General features: G+C 56.9%; 1 protein-coding gene across 1 annotated transcript; it reads left to right on the top strand.

Moving 5' to 3' along the window:
- Window positions 1–328: 328 nt before the first annotated feature.
- INSRR (insulin receptor related receptor) lies at window positions 329–16,847 on the top strand. Its single transcript, XM_049702078.1, has 20 exons — window positions 329–777; window positions 4,430–4,981; window positions 6,561–6,864; window positions 6,966–7,108; window positions 7,322–7,466; window positions 8,322–8,536; window positions 8,818–8,944; window positions 10,345–10,583; window positions 10,797–10,964; window positions 11,057–11,252; window positions 11,438–11,479; window positions 11,557–11,777; window positions 12,015–12,398; window positions 12,645–12,750; window positions 13,445–13,910; window positions 14,368–14,478; window positions 14,610–14,769; window positions 15,060–15,189; window positions 15,322–15,456; window positions 15,716–16,847. Exons 1-20 carry the CDS (start codon window positions 693–695, stop codon window positions 15,957–15,959), a joined length of 4,173 nt encoding a protein of 1,390 aa, XP_049558035.1. The 5' UTR covers window positions 329–692; the 3' UTR covers window positions 15,960–16,847.
- The last annotated feature ends 1,657 nt before the right edge of the window (window positions 16,848–18,504 follow it).

An 18,504-nucleotide genomic window follows, 5' to 3' on the forward strand; every position in this document is an offset into this window, starting at 1 on the left:
GGGGGAGCTCTGTTCTTGGCCCACCATCCCCCTGTATTTTGGCCTTATTTCCCCAACAGACCTGTCCACCCCTGAGTTGTCAGGCTAAATATTTTGGCTTGGCGGGAGGGGCGGAGAGAACCGGGAGGTCCCGGCAAACCAATCCGTTCGGTCTGGGGCGGGGAGGCGGGAGCTGGGCGCGGCCCCTGCGTGCCACCCAGGGAGATACCGCGGCAGCGCGGCCAGCTGGCGCTGGGGAGCCGAGCGCGCCCGGAGGGATCCGGGGAGACTGTCCCCGGCGAGTCCCGCGCTCCCCGGGACCACCCCCCGCCCCCGGGCTTCTGCTCCGCCCTCGGGGTTGACCGGCCTCTTGCGCTGCCTTTTGCTCTGCACCCTGTGTGACTTTCTTTCCCTGGAAGCCTCTCTGAGTCTCTTCCCGTTGCTGTCTGCATCTCTGTCCTCATCTCTCTGTCTCTGTTTTCACGCTGAGTCTCTGGTTCCAGCGGCCTGTCACCGTCTGTGTCTCTGTGGCTCTCATGACTTTTTTTCTGTCTCCTGCCATCTCTGTGTGGGATTCTTTGTCACTCTGCCCCTTCCCTTCCCCTTCCCTCTGAAGCTTGCATCTCTGTGTCCCTTCGGGCCTGTCAGGTCCTTCTCCTCCCCGGAGCCATCTGGAGAAGAGCCAGGACTGGGCACAAGGCAGGACTAAGACAATGGCAGTGGCCAGTCTGCGGCCATGGGTGGCCTGCCTGCTTGCGATCCTCCTCTCCTTGGGATTTAGCCTGGACACTCGCGAGGGTGAGTCCCCAGCACTGTCTCCTGGAGCCCCATCTCCCTTCCAGCAGACTGGGAGGCCAAACACTGAGCTTCCAGCCAGAACACATCTATTTACTTACTTCGACATGAAGACTGGGGTTAGGTCTCAGAAGGACTTCCCACCAGGAAGAGCATTTAGTTTCCCAGAGGCGGGCATTTTCCTCTCAGTTCCCTGGGAAATGAGAAGGACCCTGAAACAGGGATGAATAGATGTCCTCCATTCCTGCTTATGAAACAGTGATCCCGGTAAAGCCTGAATGAGAGTCAAAATGAGGGGATGAGTCTTAGAGGTCTTTTCTAGAGCCACTGGATGGGAAAGGGGCCAGGATGGGAAGGGGAGCTGAAAACTAGGCACCATTAAGTAATTGAACCCATTGTGCAGACAGGAAACTGAAGCTCAGAGAATTGAGAGATCAAGATAGGCTGGAGTCCTGAGCTCCTGCCTCCAGGTTCTGTCCCATGTCCCCCACTATGAGGGCCCATCCGCTGGGGTAGGGAGCTTCTTTTAATTAGTCCCCAGGCTAAACATTTGCCATGTGTAGGGTTTTGGGGGTTGGGACCATGTAGATGAAGTGGCCCTCATGAGGGTGCTGGGGGCTGGCAGGGAGAGGAAAAAGTGCTGAGGGTGGAAGATTCAAAGGCGGAAGGATGAAGAGATGTCCCTTCCCCCACACCCACCATTCCCTTCCAGACTGAGGAAACTCAGGAATCCAGTTCTCTGTGCCTGCCTGAGGGGTCCCGTGATGCCCTCAGACTGGGACTTCCAGGGGCAGAGCAGAGTCTCCCCTTCCTGCAGAGACAGAGGAGTGATGTGAGTGGGTTGGGGCAGGGGGTCCCCTGAAGAGTGCTAGTCACAGAGGCACTGCCTGCAAGGCATAGCCCCACCCCTGCACCCCTCCCCTCCTCCACCCCTCCCCTCCTCCACCCCTCCCCTCCTCCACCCCTCCCCTCCTCCACCCCTCCCCTCCTCCACCCCTCCCCTCCTCCACCCCTCCCCTCCTCCACTGCTGTGCCAGGACAGAGCATAGCAAATGCCAGCCAGGAGCACAGTTGTCAGGACAGGAGCACGGCCCTGGGGGCAGGGGGGCGGGGGAGGGCGGTGTTTGGTCAGGGGACCCAGATGTCCTGTTCCCAGTGCAGCTCTGCACACCACCATGTCCTGAAGGGAGGCAGGCAGGGGTTAACCTGTGAAGGCCGTAGATTTGTTTTTCCAAATGACTCCCATCAGGGGAGCCCTAGAGAGGCTGGGGCATGATGGGAAGTGGCATGTGGGCTCCTGAGAGAACCCCCCATCTGCCTGCAGAGCCTGATTGGCCTTTGCCTGGAGGGACTAGAAGTGTTTTCTCATTCTCCCTGTCTGTGTGTGTGCATGTGTACCTGCATGTGCTCAGACACACACACACACACACACATGCACACACACACAGTTGCTGGGTAGAGCCAAGCACAGGGACCATTAATGACAACAGGGAGAAGGTGTGAAGTAAGCCCCAGGGAGCCAGCCTAGCCTGGCCACCCCCGTTTCACCATCAGGGGATGGGCCTGGGTATGTATGATGGGTGCCTTGTTGCTTGAGGGCTGGGTAGGAAGGGAGGGAGTGGAGGCTGGAGAGGTTAGCAGGACTTGAATGGCAAGCTGAGGGATTCAGACCTGAATCTTCCCGAGTGGGGAACATGGAAGGTATCCTTGGGAGAAGTGAGTGCAGGGACCAGGTATCCAGCCCATTAGGAGAATGGTCCTACGTGCCTTGGGGAAAGAAAGAAAAGGGGGGCTGGGGCCCTGCGATCCAGAGAAGCCAGACACACCCAGGTCCCCCAGGGAGGATTGGACTTGGGATCCAGATGTCCATCGATTCAACCCACAACCCCTGAGTGCCCAGTGGTTCCTGCCCTGAACTGGGCACCATGTGGGGATGCTGACTAACAAGGGTCCCACCCTCAGCAGCCTCCCTCCTTGGAGGGGGTGACAGACAGACAGAAAGCAATGTTGGGGCAATACCCCAGGTGTTCTGGTGTGGGTGCTGGACTAAGTGCAGCTGAGCCTGAAGTGATTAACTCAGAGGGCCAGGGAAGGTGGGGGCTTGACCTGAGGCTTTCAGGGCAAGAACTGAGGGTGTTGGCAGGCCAAGGAACTCTTCTGAGGCTGGAGGTATTAGCGGGGCCCAGTTTATCAACACCCTGGAATGTCAGGCTGAGGAATTTAAACTTGAACTTTTGGCAGTGGGAGCCACGGAATGTCCCTTCGAGAGTAAACAGTTGCAGGGACCAGGCATCTAGCTTTCTCAGGCCTGGGAGAGAAGTGGAGTGTCTGAAGCTCAGACTACTGCTGCCCAGTCACAGATTTCATTCATTCATTCCTTCATCAAATATTTATTGAGCACCAGTTTCATGCCAGGCACTATACCAGGCACCAAGGATACAGCAATGAATTACACAATGATCCCCGCCCTTCTGGAGCTTACAATAAACAAAATAAATAAGTAAATTGTATATTAGCCAGCGTTAAGCATTTGGAGAAAAATTAAGTAGGAAGGGGAGTGGGACTTCCCTGGTGGTGCAGTGGTTAAGAATCTGCCTGCCAATGCAGGGGACACGGGTTCGAGCCCTAGTCCGGGAGGATCCCACATGGCACAGAGCAACTAAGCCCGTGTGCCACAACTACTGAGCCTGCGCTCTAGAGCCCGCGAGCCACAACTATTGAGCCCACGTGACACAACTCCTGAAGTCCGCGTGCCTAGAGCCCGTGCTCCACAACAAGAGAAGCCACCACAATGAGAAGCCCATGCACCGCCAGAAGAGAAGCCCCCGCTCACCACAACTAGAGAAAGCCCACGCAGCAGCAAAGACCCAACACAGCCAAAAATAAATAAATAAATTTATTTATTTATTACAAAAAAAAGTAGGAAGGGGAGTAGGGAGTGTTGCCCTATTAAATAGGATGGTCAGAGAAGTCCTCATTGAGAAGGTGACATCTGAGCAAAGACTTAAAAGAGGTGAGGGAGCCATTAAGAGGGAAGAGTGTTCTAGCCAGAGGGAACAGAAAGTGCAAAGACCCCAAGGCAGAAGCTTGGCTAGCTTGTTTGAGGAACAGCAACGTGGCCAGTGTGTCTGAAGAAGAGAGAGAAAGCGGGTGAAGTTGGAGAGTTGCAGGGGCCCTGTAGGCTGCGGTAAGGACTTCGGCTTTTCATCAGCGAGATGAAAGCCATTGGGGAGCTTTGAGCAGTGGAGGCACTCTGGCTATAGAGTGGAGGATAGAAGAGAGAGGGGACAGGGTGGAGGTGAGGAGACTATTTAGGAAGCTATTGCTGTAAAGCCAGGAGAAGATGATGGTGAAGGCAGTTCAGGTGGCCCTGGATACATTTTAAAGGTAGAGCCCACAGAGTGTAGGGGTTAGACAAGGAAAGGAATCATGGAGGCTTTAGTTTTGGAGTCTGACTGCAAGAATGAAGTTGCAATCAACTGAGAAGGGGACGTGAGTTTGGGAGGGAAGTTCAGAAGCTCACTTTTGCCCATGTTGGCTCATCTGGTGGGGATCCTCCAAGCTGCCAATGAGGCCTCTGAGGCCCGGGGAGGAGGTCACGCATGGGGTGCTTGGCCCAAACGGTACTGAGGGCTACCTGCACTTGTACCCACAGTGTGCCCCAGCCTGGACATCCGCTCAGAGGTGGCAGAGCTGCGTCGACTGGAAAACTGCAGCGTGGTGGAGGGCCACCTGCAGATCCTGCTCATGTTCACGGCCACCGGCGAGGACTTCCGTGGCCTCAGCTTCCCACGCCTCACTCAGGTCACCGACTACCTGCTGCTCTTCCGTGTCTATGGCCTGGAGAGCCTGCGTGACCTCTTCCCCAACCTAGCGGTCATCCGCGGTGCCCGCCTCTTCCTGGGCTACGCGCTGGTCATCTTCGAGATGCCGCACCTGCGGGACGTGGGGCTGCCAGCGCTGGGGGCCGTGCTGAGTGGGGCCGTGCGCGTGGAGAAGAACCAGGAGCTCTGCCACCTCTCCACCATTGACTGGGGCCTGCTGCAGCCTTCACCTGGCGCCAACCATATTGTGGGCAACAAGCTGGGCGAGGAGTGTGCCGACGTGTGCCCTGGCGTGCTGGGCGCCACTGGCGAGCCCTGTGCCAGGACCACCTTCAGTGGGCACACCGACTACAGGTGCTGGACCTCCAGCCACTGCCAGAGAGGTGGGCACTGGCACAGAACATGACTGGGGGCACAGAGGGGGCAGGGTCAAATGGGGCTGGCTGGCCATAAGATGGTATGGGTAAGTACTTTGCCGACACTATTTATTTTAATCCTCACTCATCCTATGAGGGAGGTGCTGTTACTCTTCCAGTTTTGCAGATGAGGAAACTGAGGCTCAGAAAAGTTAAACAACTGATGTAGCATAAGGCAGTCAAGGGGTGGGCACAAGACAGCTTCAGGTAGTTATGGAGAGACAGTAAAAGATAAGTATAAGTTGGACATGGTGAGGAGGGGAAGGGTGGCATGAATGGATACAAGTCAGCTGCACAAGAAGCAGTATGGGGCAGTGGACAAGAGCAAAGCCGACTGGCCTGTGTTTGAATCTCAGCTCTACTACTTACCAGCTATGTTTATTTAGCTAATCTGTGCCTCAGTTTCCTCATCTGTAAAACGATCAGAGCATTGTGATGAAGAATGAGCTATTCTGTAAAACATTAGAGCAGTGCCTGGGGCATGTTTGCAGTTCTATGCTTCTGATAAAAATGGCCTCAGCACAGGCTGGCAGTACTGAAATGGGAAGGTTGGGAGCTGGGTGGAAGGAGAAAGGAGGAGGTGACAGATGAATGACAGGGCAGGTGAGGACAAATAATGTGACGTGGGATCTTCTTTAGGAGGTAAGGTGCATGGAGGGGAAACAGAAGGAAAGAGTGGAGAAAAGGAGGAGTGGAATAAGGAGGGGATGGTTGGAGGAGGAAGTGAAAGTTATAGGGGAGGGAAAGAAGACCTTCAGAGACTGGAAGCTGATCTGGGGTCCCCAAGCTGGGGCTCTTTCCACGCAGCTCCTGGAGGTCAGCTCCCCTCACCCCAATGCCTCAGCGTGAGGGCAGAAGAGTAACCAGATCCCTGCTGTATCCACTGGGCCCCACCTCCCCGATATCTCCCTGTTGGCTGTAAACACAGCTGCTGCACGTCCTCTCTCTGTATAGTGTCAACATGCCCTGGCTGACCTTTGCCACACGCATCGCTCCCACAGACATCCAGCTGCCACTGTGCAGAGTAGCCAGGCCGTTGGCACCCGGCCCCAAACCCATCCACATCTGCTTGGGACCACCTCCCACCCAGGGCAGAGCGCTGAAGAGGGAGGAAGTATGGGCAGGGGCATGGGTCAAATGACCAGGGACGGCCCCTCCTTCTACACACTCCCAGACCCACCTTGCCCTGGACCTCACTCCTCAGGAGAAGCTGACTTGTTCACCTTGGCCCCATGCCTGGCAATGATCTGGGCACTAGGCCTAGACAGGACAGCAGGCTGGGGAGCAGCAGCCCTGATAGACAAGGTCGCTGCTTGGTCCTGAGCTCTGACACCCCTGGCTAGGCACTGTGGGAGGTGAGGAGTCACAGAGAGGGGCCACGGTCCCTATCTTCAAGAGCCCCCGTCTGCGGAAAACAGAGTCAGCAACCAGTGTCATCTGAGCTGGAGGGATTTGGGTGTAGACTAAGAGTGTTAGCCCAGGAGCAGGGGGTGGAGCTAGGACCAAGGAGGCGTGGGTAAGGTCTAATGCAGCACTCTGCCCACAGTATGCCCCTGTCCCCGTGGGCTGGCCTGCACGGTTAGGGGTGAGTGCTGCCACACTGAATGCCTGGGAGGCTGCAGCCGGCCAGAAGACCCCCATGCCTGTGTCGCCTGCCGCCACCTCTACTTCCAGGGTGCCTGCCACAGGGCGTGCCCTCCAGGCACCTACCAGCATGAGTCCTGGCGCTGCGTCACGGCCGAGCACTGTGCCAGCCTGCGCTCTGTGCCTGGCCGCGCCTCCACCTTTGGCATCCACCAGGGTAGTTGCCTGGCCCAGTGCCCTCCAGGCTTCACCCGTAATGACAGCAGGTGAGTGTCAGGTGGGCGGCGGGGGGGGGCCACCCTTGGAGCAGTGAGGAGGCCCACACTGGTCCAGGGCTCATGCCACATCCTCTGCTTGCCCCTACTAGCATATTCTGCCACAAATGCGAGGGGCTATGCCCCAAAGAGTGCAAGGTGGGCACCAAGACCATCGACTCTGTCCAGGCAGCACAGGATCTGGTGGGCTGCACCCACGTGGAAGGGAGCCTCATCCTCAATCTTCGGCAAGGCTGTTAGTGCCTTCCTCAGGACCATACCTCTCCTCCTGGCCACACCCTTCCTCCAGGCCACACCCCTTACAATGATCCAGCGAAAGCACCGCTTTCCGCCATCCTGGGTCCCAGCCCTGAGGGCCCCCTTCCCTTGGCCCCCATTCAGCTCCCCCCTCCCAATGGAACCATCACTTTCCTTGCCCCTGCTCCAGCCCTGTCTTCCCCATTCCCAGATAACCTGGAGCTGGAGCTGCAGCGCAGCCTGGGACTGGTAGAGACCATCACTGGCTTCCTCAAAATCAAGCACTCCTTTGCCCTCGTGTCCCTAGGCTTTTTCAAGAACCTCAAACTAATCCGGGGGGACACCATGGTGGATGGGTAAGGAGTCAGAAATAGTTCCCTCTGTCTCATCTCCTCCCCAACACTCCCAAAACTGTGGTGAAGAGTATGGGAACCAGCTCTGCTACTTACTAGCTGTGTGACTCTGGGTAGGTTACTTAACGTCTCTGGTCCTCAACTTTCTCATCTGTGAAATGGGGTTAATATAACTCTACTTATTTCTTAGGGCTGTTGTGAATATTACTTAAGTTGTTATGTATAAAGCACTTAAAACAGAGCCTGAAACAAAGTATATATTACTACATAAAATTATAGTTACATATAACTCTATATGTATTGGCTATAATTGTTATCATCTGATCCTCTTAGCTGCAGAGCAAGACTGCCTGTGTTTGAAACCCATTCCTACCTTTACCAGTCGAGGCCTACCCTTAATGTAGCCAGGATTTTTCAAAATAATGTTTTAAATTACCATCCAGCCAAGTGGTTTCTCATGTACCCCCAGGGGTGCCCCCACTCCAGCTGGAGAGGCATAGCCCCAGGCTGAGTCCCACTCCTCCCTGTGTCCCCAAAGCCAGGACAGAGCCTGGCACATAGCAGGTGCTCAATTAATGTGAGATGAGGGAAGGAGGGAGGCAGAAAAACAGTTGACCCCATTTCACTGATGAGGAAAACACAGAGTGTGGGTGACTTGCCGGACCTCACATTTCTGGTCAGTGGCACCGAGTGGATGTGTACGAATGCCCCGTGTGCACTGGTGCGGGTGGGCTGCTGTGTGCCGCTCCTTCCCTGTGCCCCCAGTGCAGCCCCTTCAGGAAGAACCCATAAGACACCCCCTTCCTCACCCCTTGCCCCCACTGGCCGTGCAGAGCAAGGTTCCCTGGCCTCCCCCAGGAACTACACTCTGTACGTGCTGGACAACCAGAACCTGCAGCAGCTGGGCTCCTGGGTGGCTGCGGGGCTCACCATTCCCGTGGGCAAGATATACTTCGCCTTCAACCCACGCCTCTGCTTGGAACACATCTACCGCTTGGAGGAGGTGACTGGCACGAAGGGACGGCAAAACAAGGCAGAGATCAATCCCCGCACCAACGGAGACCGAGCTGCCTGTGAGGCCCAATACCCCAACCCCTGGCACCCTGGCAGTGAGAGATGTGACCCCAAGGAACACCCAGACGCACGCACACGCTGACTTTCGCACACACTGAAATACACCAGACATGCTCCCGGGTGGAAGGGGACGCTTGAAGGGGACAACGTGATAATATCTCTTCAGAGGCCACGTTGGGGGTGGGATGCTGCGGCGTCAGGGTGGGGGTTGGGAGTAGGCGGCTCAAGCAGGTGCTCTCAATACGGTCAAGAGCAAGTGTTCGCCCTTCACCCTGAACAGGCCAGACACGCACCCTGCGCTTCGTGTCCAACGTGACGGAGGCCGACCGCATCTTGCTGCGCTGGGAGCGCTTCGAGCCGCTGGAGGCTCGCGACCTACTCAGCTTCATCGTGTACTACAAGGAGTCGTGAGTGGCGGGGGCGGGGCCAGAGTGGGTGGGGCTAGAGCGGGGGCGGGGCCAGAGCGGGCCGGGGGTCAGAGCCCGAGCAGGTCAATTTGTTCACGACCGCAGGCAGGTGAGGGCAGAGCCCCGGGGGGCTGTGGAGAGCCAGTAAGCCAGAGTCGTTCTCCTTCGTAGGGCCCACGTCTGGCTCTCTCCTCTCACCTTCTTCATCCCTTCGTGCCTCAGTTTCACCTTAACCAGTGATGAGGAGAGGACAATCAGGATTTCTGAAAGCCCAGGAGAGGCGCCCTGCTGGGAAGGCCTGGATAATTAAACTTCACTTCACTAGGCTAATGTTTTGTACCGACCACATGCTCCTGCCCCAGCAGCGGTTTGGGAAGTACCCACTAATTTGGTCAGTTTTATGCATATCCTTGCCAGCATTTCATTAAAGCCTGAGGAAGGGAGGGAGCAGGGACAACCAAGGACCAGCTGCTCTTTTCTTTGGAGAGAATGTACTGACCATAGCAGGATGGATAGTGGTTAGACCACAGGAAGAACTTCTCCAAAAGCATGGCTAGGGATCAAAAATAGAACTCTTTAGAGGAGAGAGATGGATTTGGGAAGGCAAGCTGGGAGAGCAGGAGTGAGGAGTACTAACCCTCTGTGGTAGATAGAAGATGGGAGCCACCTGGTTTGGAATCATTTCCTGTGAATTAAAATGGAGAGGTCTTAGTTGCCCACTAGCACAGGGCCTGGCCTGGGAGGAAGGGAGAAACACTAACGGTGGGAGGCCTGCTCACAGGGCCAAGGCTCTCCTAGGCCTCAGTGGAAGATGAAGGACTCTAGCTTGAGGAGCTGGAGAGTTTGTTAAATACAGATTCCTGGGCCCCGCTCCCACAGATTCTTATTCCATTAGTCCTGGGCAGGGCCCATAAATCTGCATTTCTAACAAGCTTCAGCATTCAGGTAATGCTGAATCTTCTGGGCCATGGACCACACATTAAGGAATGCTAACATGGACTGCAATGTAAAGCCCCGGCCTCCCACCCCTACCCACCGGTTGTACAGCTCACATTCTGCAGGACTATACACAACTGCCTTTGGACTCAAAGGGCAAAGAATCTTCGAGGTCTTTCAGGAAACTCCCCTAGCATCTGCCTTGCAGTGTGGCTATGGCTGTGCTCCCTTAGAGATATACTGGGGATCCTGGCTCAATTCCAGCTCTGAGCAGACCCACTCAGTGAGTATGTCATGTCCACAAGGCACCTGCCCCAAAGGGCAGACCCACACCTGCTTCTGAATGCCCTCATACTGGAAGAAGCATGACAATGACAGTCTTGGAGTGATTCAGAGAGGAGGGGGATGCTAGAAACTGGGGTTGGGGCTGAGCTGCCCCTCATCTCTAGGGATGGGGTGTTCAGCCCATTCCAGAATGCCACAGAGCATGTAGGTCCAGATGCATGTGGGGCCCAGAGCTGGAACCTACTGGACGTGGAACTGCCCCTAAGCCGCACCCAGGAGCCAGGTGTGACCCTAGCCCCGCTGAAGCCCTGGACACAGTACGCAGTGTTTGTGCGGGCCATCACGCTGACCACTGAAGAGGACAGCCCCCACCAAGGAGCCCAAAGCCCCATCATCTACCTCCGAACCTTACCTGCAGGTAGGCTGAAGCCTTTGAAGGGGGTTGGGAGCTAAATGCCTGGGTCCTAGTGAGAATGGGGTAACCCAAGCACCAGAAATAGAGAAGCTGGGTCACTGAACACCGGGCCTATAGAGGCTGGGAGGCTGGACCTCAGAGAGAAGGGCCCATAACCAGACAGTATTTGAAAGGGGGATCTGCAGCCCCTCAGTTGTACCCTACTCACACCCCCAGCACCCACAGTGCCCCAGGACGTCATCTCCACGTCCAATTCCTCCTCCCACCTGCTGGTGCGCTGGAAGCCACCGACCCAGCGCAACGGAAACATCACCTACTACCTGGTGCTGTGGCAACGCCTGGCAGAGGACAGCGACCTCTACCTCAATGACTACTGCCACCGCGGTGCGCAAGGAGGAGGCGCGGACCGGAGGGGTTGGGGTGTCGGGCCGCGGGCGCTGCCAGTCTAACTCTTTCCTTCGCCGCCGCCGCACCAGGCTTGCGGCTGCCCACCAGCAACAACGAGCCCCGCTTCGACCGCGAAGACGGGGAGCTCGAGGCCGACAGGGAGCCTGGCTGCTGCCCTTGCCAGCACCCACCTCCTGGGCAGGTCCTGCCACCGCTGGAGGCACAGGAGGCCTCCTTCCAGAAGAAGTTTGAAAACTTTCTACACAACGCCATCACCATCCCCAAGTGCGTCTCGGCACGAGAGAGCCGGGAGGCCAGGGTGCTGATGAGCGGGATCTGCGGGGCGGGGCGGGGGGCGTGGCCTGGGTTGTGGGTGGGGTTGGGAGGCGGTCCGCCGTTGCAGAGGGCACTGGGGCGCCTTCCAGGCGGGCCTGACAGGGCCCACCCCCCCGATCCCCCGGTCTCCCCAGATCCCCTTGGAAGGTGACGTCCATCAATAAGAGCCCTCAAAGGTGAGCGGGGGCGGAGCAGGGGCCGAGAGGCGTGGCTCCCGGGACTGGGGCCTGGCTCTGACTCGCGCCCTCCCTAGGGACTCAGGGAGGCACCGCCGGGCAGCCGGGGCTCTCCGGCTTGGGGGGAACAGCTCGGATTTCGAGATCCAGGAGGACAAAGTGCCCCGGGAGCGAGCGGTGCTGAAGGGCCTGCGCCACTTCACAGAGTACCGGATCGACATCCATGCCTGCAACCACGCGGCGCACACTGTGGGCTGCAGCGCTGCCACCTTCGTCTTTGCACGTACCATGCCCCACAGTAGGTGACCCCCCCAGCTCTACCCCGCCCACACACCGACCCCAAGGACCCTAACCAATTAGTGCTCCAACCAGCCAGTTTGACCTCCCGCCAACCTCAGGGCCGCAGTTTGCTCAACCTTTCCAGTCCCCATAATCCCAGCGTTTCCTCAAACCTCCCAGTTTAGCGCCCTTGGGTTTGAACATGAAGGTGAGAGGAAATACTTGTGGCCGGGCTGCCTGATGCCCTCTCCCGCAGGAGAGGCTGATGGCATCCCAGGGAAGGTGGCCTGGGAGGCAGCCAGTAAGAGCAGTGTTCTCCTACGCTGGCTTGAGCCACCAGACCCCAACGGACTCATTCTCAAGTACGAAATCAAGTACCGCCGCTTGGGAGAGGTAGGTACCCCAGGAGACACCCTAACCCAGCCCCAGTTTGTGCCTCCATCCTCTTCCCAGCCAGCTCTTCTGTGTTGCCCTCAGGAGGCCACAGTGCTGTGTGTGTCCCGCCTGCGATATGCCAAGTTTGGGGGCGTCCACCTGGCCCTGCTGCCTCCTGGAAACTACTCGGCCAGAGTTCGGGCAACCTCACTGGCTGGCAATGGCTCCTGGACAGACGGTGTCGCTTTTTACATCCCTGGCCCAGGTGTGCAGAGCCGCTGTCCCAGACCTGTACTCCCAAACGGCCCCCACCTGGGTCCCCAGCCACATCTCCCATTTTGGAAACCACAGGCCCCTCCACCCCCTCCCTCCCCCATCCTCACCACCCACTGTGGAAAGAGAAGTGTCCTCTACCCTCTGACTTCTCCATCTTTTTTTATTATTATTGTTTTTTGCTTTTTTCTGACTTCTCCATCTTTGACCCAAACCTCTGCCACCTTCTGGCCACCAGAGGAGGAAGACTCCGGGGGGCTGCACGTCCTTCTCACTGTCACCCCCGTGGGCCTCATGCTGCTCAGCATTCTCGCTGCCCTCGGTTTCTTCTACAGCAAGAAGAGGTGATGACGAGTCCCATATTGGTTCCCAACCCCCTTCTTCCCTGAGCCCTTATCGTAAGGTCAGTGCAATCAGAGGGTAGCAGATGAGACAGCAGAAAGGAATTCCTTAGAAGCAGTAACTCTTCCCCTGGGGGCGGCATGGAGGAAAGAGACACACCTTTCAGTTAGCGGGACCAACTTGTCCACGTTTGCCTGGGACTTTCCTGATGTTGGTAGTGAAAGTCCCAAATCCTGGGAAACCCCTCAGTCTGGGCATACTGCGTCTGTTGGTCACCATACTCTTAGCCTGAGAACTAATGAAACTGGTCCTATCATAGCAGGGGGAGGAGCAGGAGACCTCAGGATGTGTCCTGGGATCCTGGGATTCTTGATGTCAGATCCCCCTAGGGCTGGATATGAGAGGGAACTGAGGGCAGGACTTTGATTAGCTGGGTTCTGAGGACTAGCTGAGCAGGCAGCAGCTTCTCTACTTCTGTCCTCCCTTTTCCCAGCCTGTCAGATCCCAGATCCCAGGACTAGGACCAAGACTAGCTTGGAAAGTGCTTGGTGTTCCCCAGGGGTCACCCTGATCAGAGCTAGGGGTTATGATCAGTAACTTCCTTCCTCCTTGTAATGTCCCTCTTCCTTGTCCTCTGACATTGCTTCTTCCTTCCCGAGGACCCTTCCAGCCTGACCCTCTCACCTCCCATTGCAGAAACAGCACGCTGTATACCTCTGTGAATCCGGAGTACTTCAGTGCCTCGCATAGTAGGTCTGGGGGTGGCTGGACGGGTGGTGTGGGAAAGGGAGGCAGGAGGGGAGAAGAGGCAGACTTCCAGACCATCTTGGAGAAGGCAGCCTTGGGACCCGAGCCCTTCAGAAGAGAAGAGAAGTGGGTGGAGGTGTGGCAGAGAGCAGTACGCTCGCCTTGTGACTCCCACTTCCTCTCAGTGTACATCCCTGATGAGTGGGAGGTGCCTCGGGAGCAGATCTCCATAATCCGGGAACTGGGCCAGGGCTCTTTTGGGATGGTATACGAGGGGCTGGCACAAGGACTTGAGGTTGGAGAGGAGCTCACGCCCGTGGCCCTGAAGACGGTGAATGAGCTGGCCAGCCCACGAGAACGCATTGAGTTCCTCAAGGAAGCCTCTGTCATGAAGGCATTCAAGTGTCACCATGTGGTAAGGGAGGGTCAAGGGCATTGTCAGGGTCAAAATTAGAGTGAAGTTCATGTGGTAAGAGGGCAAAGATCAGAGATGATTTCAGGGCACCATCAAGTTCAGGGTTGGGCCTGTGGTTAGGATCCTAATTGGGGTAAAGCTCATGGCTGGGGTTAGAGTCAAAACAGGGTCATCCTAGGGCCATGGTAGGATCACGGCTAGGGCTGAAATCAGTCCTGGTGGAAGTCAACACTGAGTGTTCACATCATTATTAGGATCATGGTCAGAGTTGGTTCAATCATGAAGATTGGGATGATAGATCGATTAAGGTCATGGGTTAGCGTCAGGGTCATTGTTAGGTCATGGTTGGGGTTAGGAGGGTTGGTGTCTGGGTCAGCTGTGAGAGCAGAACAAGGTTTTGGCCAGGGAGATCAAGGGAGCTGGGTAGACCTGCAACCAGGCTCTTTATCCATCCCAGGTACGTCTCCTGGGTGTGGTGTCTCAGGGCCAGCCAACTCTGGTCATCATGGAGTTAATGACCCGGGGGGACCTCAAGAGCCATCTTCGATCTTTGCGGCCTGAGGCAGAGGTAGGGACCAGGAAGATCCTGGGCGAGGGGCTGGGGAGTTAGAGAGGACTTGGGCACAGTTGTAGGGGTAATCATGGGGCAGGAGTCCAGCCTCAAGTTCCTACTTCACTAGCCCCCTCTCTTGGCTCTAGAACAACCCTGGGCTCCCTCGGCCGGCACTGGGAGATATGATCCAGATGGCTGGTGAGATCGCGGACGGCATGGCCTACCTCGCTGCCAACAAGTTTGTGCACCGAGACCTGGCGGCCCGAAACTGCATGGTGTCCCAGGACTTCACCGTCAAGATCGGGGGTACAGAGGGGGCCAGGCGGGTGGGGGCAGCCTGGGTAGAGTGACTCCCCCTAAGCGAGGCTTGAGGAGACCCAGGCCTGTCCCACAGCTCTGTCCCTGATAGCCCCCCACCCTGGATCTCAGTCTCCTCGTCCGAGGGCAGCAGGATTTGGATGGGATGATCTCTGAGGTCCTTTGAACCCTCACATTCCAGGATTCTTGGAGGCGGAGAGGGTTGGGAGAGGTATTCCTGGGGCAGGAGCTGGTGAATGGCTCTGCTGCCCCACACCCCGTCTACCCTCACTTTCCAGACTTCGGGATGACTCGAGATGTGTATGAGACAGACTATTACCGCAAGGGCGGGAAGGGGCTGCTGCCTGTGCGCTGGATGGCCCCTGAGTCCCTCAAAGATGGAATCTTCACCACCCACTCGGATGTCTGGTGGGGCCTGGCTGGAGCAGAGGGCTCAGGGGGTGTGGAGGCAGGGCCTTGGGAGAGGCCTGGGTGCACGCCTTAGGGTGCGCTGAGCTGCATTAAGGGTGCTGGGCTCAGGCCCTCCTCCGCGTCCTCCAGGTCATTTGGCGTGGTGCTCTGGGAGATTGTGACCCTGGCTGAACAACCCTACCAGGGCCTATCCAATGAGCAGGTGCTCAAGTTCGTCATGGATGGCGGGGTCCTAGAGGAGCTGGAGAGCTGTCCCGTTCAGCTGTGAGTCACCCCAGTCTGCCCTGCCTATACCTGTCCCACCCCCGTGAGTCTGGCCCACCTCCTCTGATGCTTTTACTTGCACTGATCCCCAGCTCTGAGCCCTCCAACTCAACATCCCCACTACAACCCCCATTTACTCCCCTGTGACCCTCTCAGACATAATCCCCCATGACCCCCCCTACAATCACACTGATTGACCCTCTCAGCGCAGGAGGCAGGACGTGTGCACCCCTCTGACACTGCCCCCCACCTCCCCCAGGCAGGAGCTGATGCACCGCTGCTGGCAGCAGAACCCGCGCCTGCGCCCAACTTTTACCCACATCCTGGACAGCATACAGGAAGAGCTGCGGCCCTCATTCCGCCTCCTTTCCTTCTATTACAGCCCAGAGTGCCGGGGGGCCCGGGCCTCGCTGCTGCCCACAGATGCAGAGCCCGACTCCCCGCCAGCCCCTAAAGGGGCTTCCTCAGACTTCAGCCCCCAAAATGGGGGTCCAGGGCACTGAGGGGCACCCCATTCCCTGGCTGGTTGGCCTCCCATGGGCAGAGAGGAAGGGACCTGACCTTTGCAGCTGTGAGATGCTGAGACAGGGCAGGGGGTGGCCGAGGGGGGCACAGAGAGCAGGAGCAGGACAGATTGGGGGTGACGGGGAGAGCAGAGCAGAGTCATGGCAGGACAGATTTTCTCAGGAATCTGATCCTCCATGCGGAAGTAATCAAGGCCACAACAGAAGTGGAGGTTAGACCAAGGACAAGACATCCTGCCCTCTGAGTGAGAGAGCCTACTCAGACTAGGAAGAGAGGCCTGCCCGCCCCAGAGGCAGCGTCTGGGGAACCCCACCCTCGGCTTTGGAGCTCCTGTGGGCATCTGGGGTCATCAGCGCGTTTGAAACCAGATGAGCAACCAGAATCGGGGCTGGAACCCTCTCTGTCTGTGTTTGGGAGGCTGGGTTTGGGCATCCACGTGACTGCTCCTCTCACCTCCTCCCCTCTGCCCCGTCCCACAGGGGTTGTGAGGAGAACCCAGGGAACCGGGCAAGTGGGTTCCCAGCCTGGCCTGGAGGCCTGCCCTCACCCCCCTTCCTCTCCTTTGCCATACCCAAAGACCCCAAGCTTGGTGCTCCCCCTTCCTCTTCTCCAGGGCGTTCCCTTGGGGCAGATTCACCCCTTCTCCCAGTCCTTTCCCCCTCAATCCCCCTCCTACCCTTGGATTATTAAGGCTTTAATAGCCTTGCTTCCTCCCTGCCCTCACTTCTGCCCCCCACCCCTGCCTCTCATGGGAAGACTGGAGAAGGCACAATAAAGGCCGAGGTCTGTTTATACCCTCGTCCCGGGCAGCCCATTATCTCTCCATCTATATGGTGTTAACACTGGATGAACTTCCTCCCTCCCTCCTTGGGGACTTGAGGTGGTGACCCTGAGGCAGTGATATAGGATAAATACACTGCTGTCAAACACCACCTCCATGAGGACTGAGCAGCCAGGGTTGCCATGGCAGTGAAGCAGGACCATCCTGCTATTATCTGCGGCTCAGGTGGCCAGAAGTGGTTGAGCCCGGCAGGGGAACCTTCGTATCCGGCCTCCCAGCCTCACCAACCCGTTCCCTACACCTCATCCCTCCGTATTTCCACTGGGCAGACATGTCCTGGGGTATCACAGGACAGACTTGAAGTGGGCAGAACTTGGGGTGGGGGAGGGGTACTGATGACATCACCAGTCCGTGCTGGATGCCCCCCAGGCAAGGCAGGGGACACACGTCAGAGCAGAGTCTGTGTGTCTGGCTCCCTACCGTTATTCCATCCCAGGAGCAGAGATGCCCCGGAGGCAGGTTAAAGGAGCACATGGGAGTCTGTTTCCAGGCTCTCATGCCAGTGCCATCAGGGTATTCGAAGGGGAGGAGCTGCAGATGAACGACTTAAAACCTTGGTGAAGGGGGTGGTAGCAGAAGGGGCTGGGCCTGGCTCAAGGCTTTTTCGCATCCTGTATCAGCGTTTCCTGCATCCAGGTCCTCAGGGCCAGAGCTCCCATGCTGCCACACACGGGGGTTCTGCGGAGGTTCATACTTCTAAGCGTGCTTGCTCACTCCAGCACCTGTCCTGAAAACCACAGCTCCTTAAGGCACGAGCGGAGTGTGCATGAGTCTGTGCGAGGCCGTCTCTATGCTAACCACAACTCAGACACTATCCTGTTAGGGTCCAGGTGGGCAGCAAGGACCACGTGTCCCACCGCACGCGCCCCTGCCCTTCCCTGTTCCTGCCTGTCATTGCTGGCTAAGGCAACAGTGACCCCTAATGGTTGCTGGCGGAACCACAGCTTAGGGAAAAAAGAGTGGGGAAGGTTGTTCTCTCCTCCCTCCCTGAGCTGCTGGTGTCAGGCCACCAGCGAGTACAAGGGAGGAGAGACTCCACACATAAGCCCTGGATCTGAGACCCACACACTCGCACAGCAGACAGGCACACCTGCACTTGCACAGGCCCAGAGGGCAGCACTGGGGTCAAGTCCTCTCCCCACCACCCATGTCCCCTAACCTCCACAGGATGGGACATTGCGTGCTCAGGAAGCGCTGGGCATGTGGATGTGGATGGTCTTAAAGAAGGGATTGGGAGTTGAAGAAAAGAGGGCTTCAGAAAAACACTGCCTGTGCTTCACCTCCAAAGATGAGCAGGTGGTGACTGGCCCAAAAGAACGTTTTGGAGAAAGATGTAGGGATGCTGGAAGACAAACTCTACTGCCATCTATGTCCTAGAAAAAAAGTGGATGTACATTGTAAATCAATTATACTCCAATAAAATTAAAGAAAAAAAAGTTGATGTAATAAGGTAGCAAGAAAGATGGTGGTTAGACTTCAGAAGGGACTTCCCAACTATACAGAGAAGCTTTGTGGAGGGAAGAAGTGTCCTCTCTCAGAGACAGCTAAATACAGACAATAGGTTGGCCCAGGGAAGGAGAGTGATGGACACCTACCACAGAGGCAGAAGGATGAGGACAGTGACTAAAATAGTCCAGAAACAACTTTCTTGATTTCCTCCTCCCCCCCACCCCGATTCAGAC

Source organism: Orcinus orca, chromosome 1 (assembly GCF_937001465.1).
Source record: "Orcinus orca chromosome 1, mOrcOrc1.1, whole genome shotgun sequence".
NCBI classification, from domain to species: domain Eukaryota; kingdom Metazoa; phylum Chordata; class Mammalia; order Artiodactyla; family Delphinidae; genus Orcinus; species Orcinus orca.

Coding starts and splice junctions, on each gene's coding strand:
- INSRR (XM_049702078.1), top strand. CDS start 693: ATGGCAGTGGCCAGTCTGCGGCCATGGGTGGCCTGCCTGCTTGCGATC. Junction 11,253..11,437: donor AACGCCATCACCATCCCCAA/GTGCGTCTCGGC, acceptor CGGTCTCCCCAG/ATCCCCTTGGAAGGTGACGT. Junction 14,770..15,059: donor CTTCACCGTCAAGATCGGGG/GTACAGAGGGGG, acceptor CTCACTTTCCAG/ACTTCGGGATGACTCGAGAT.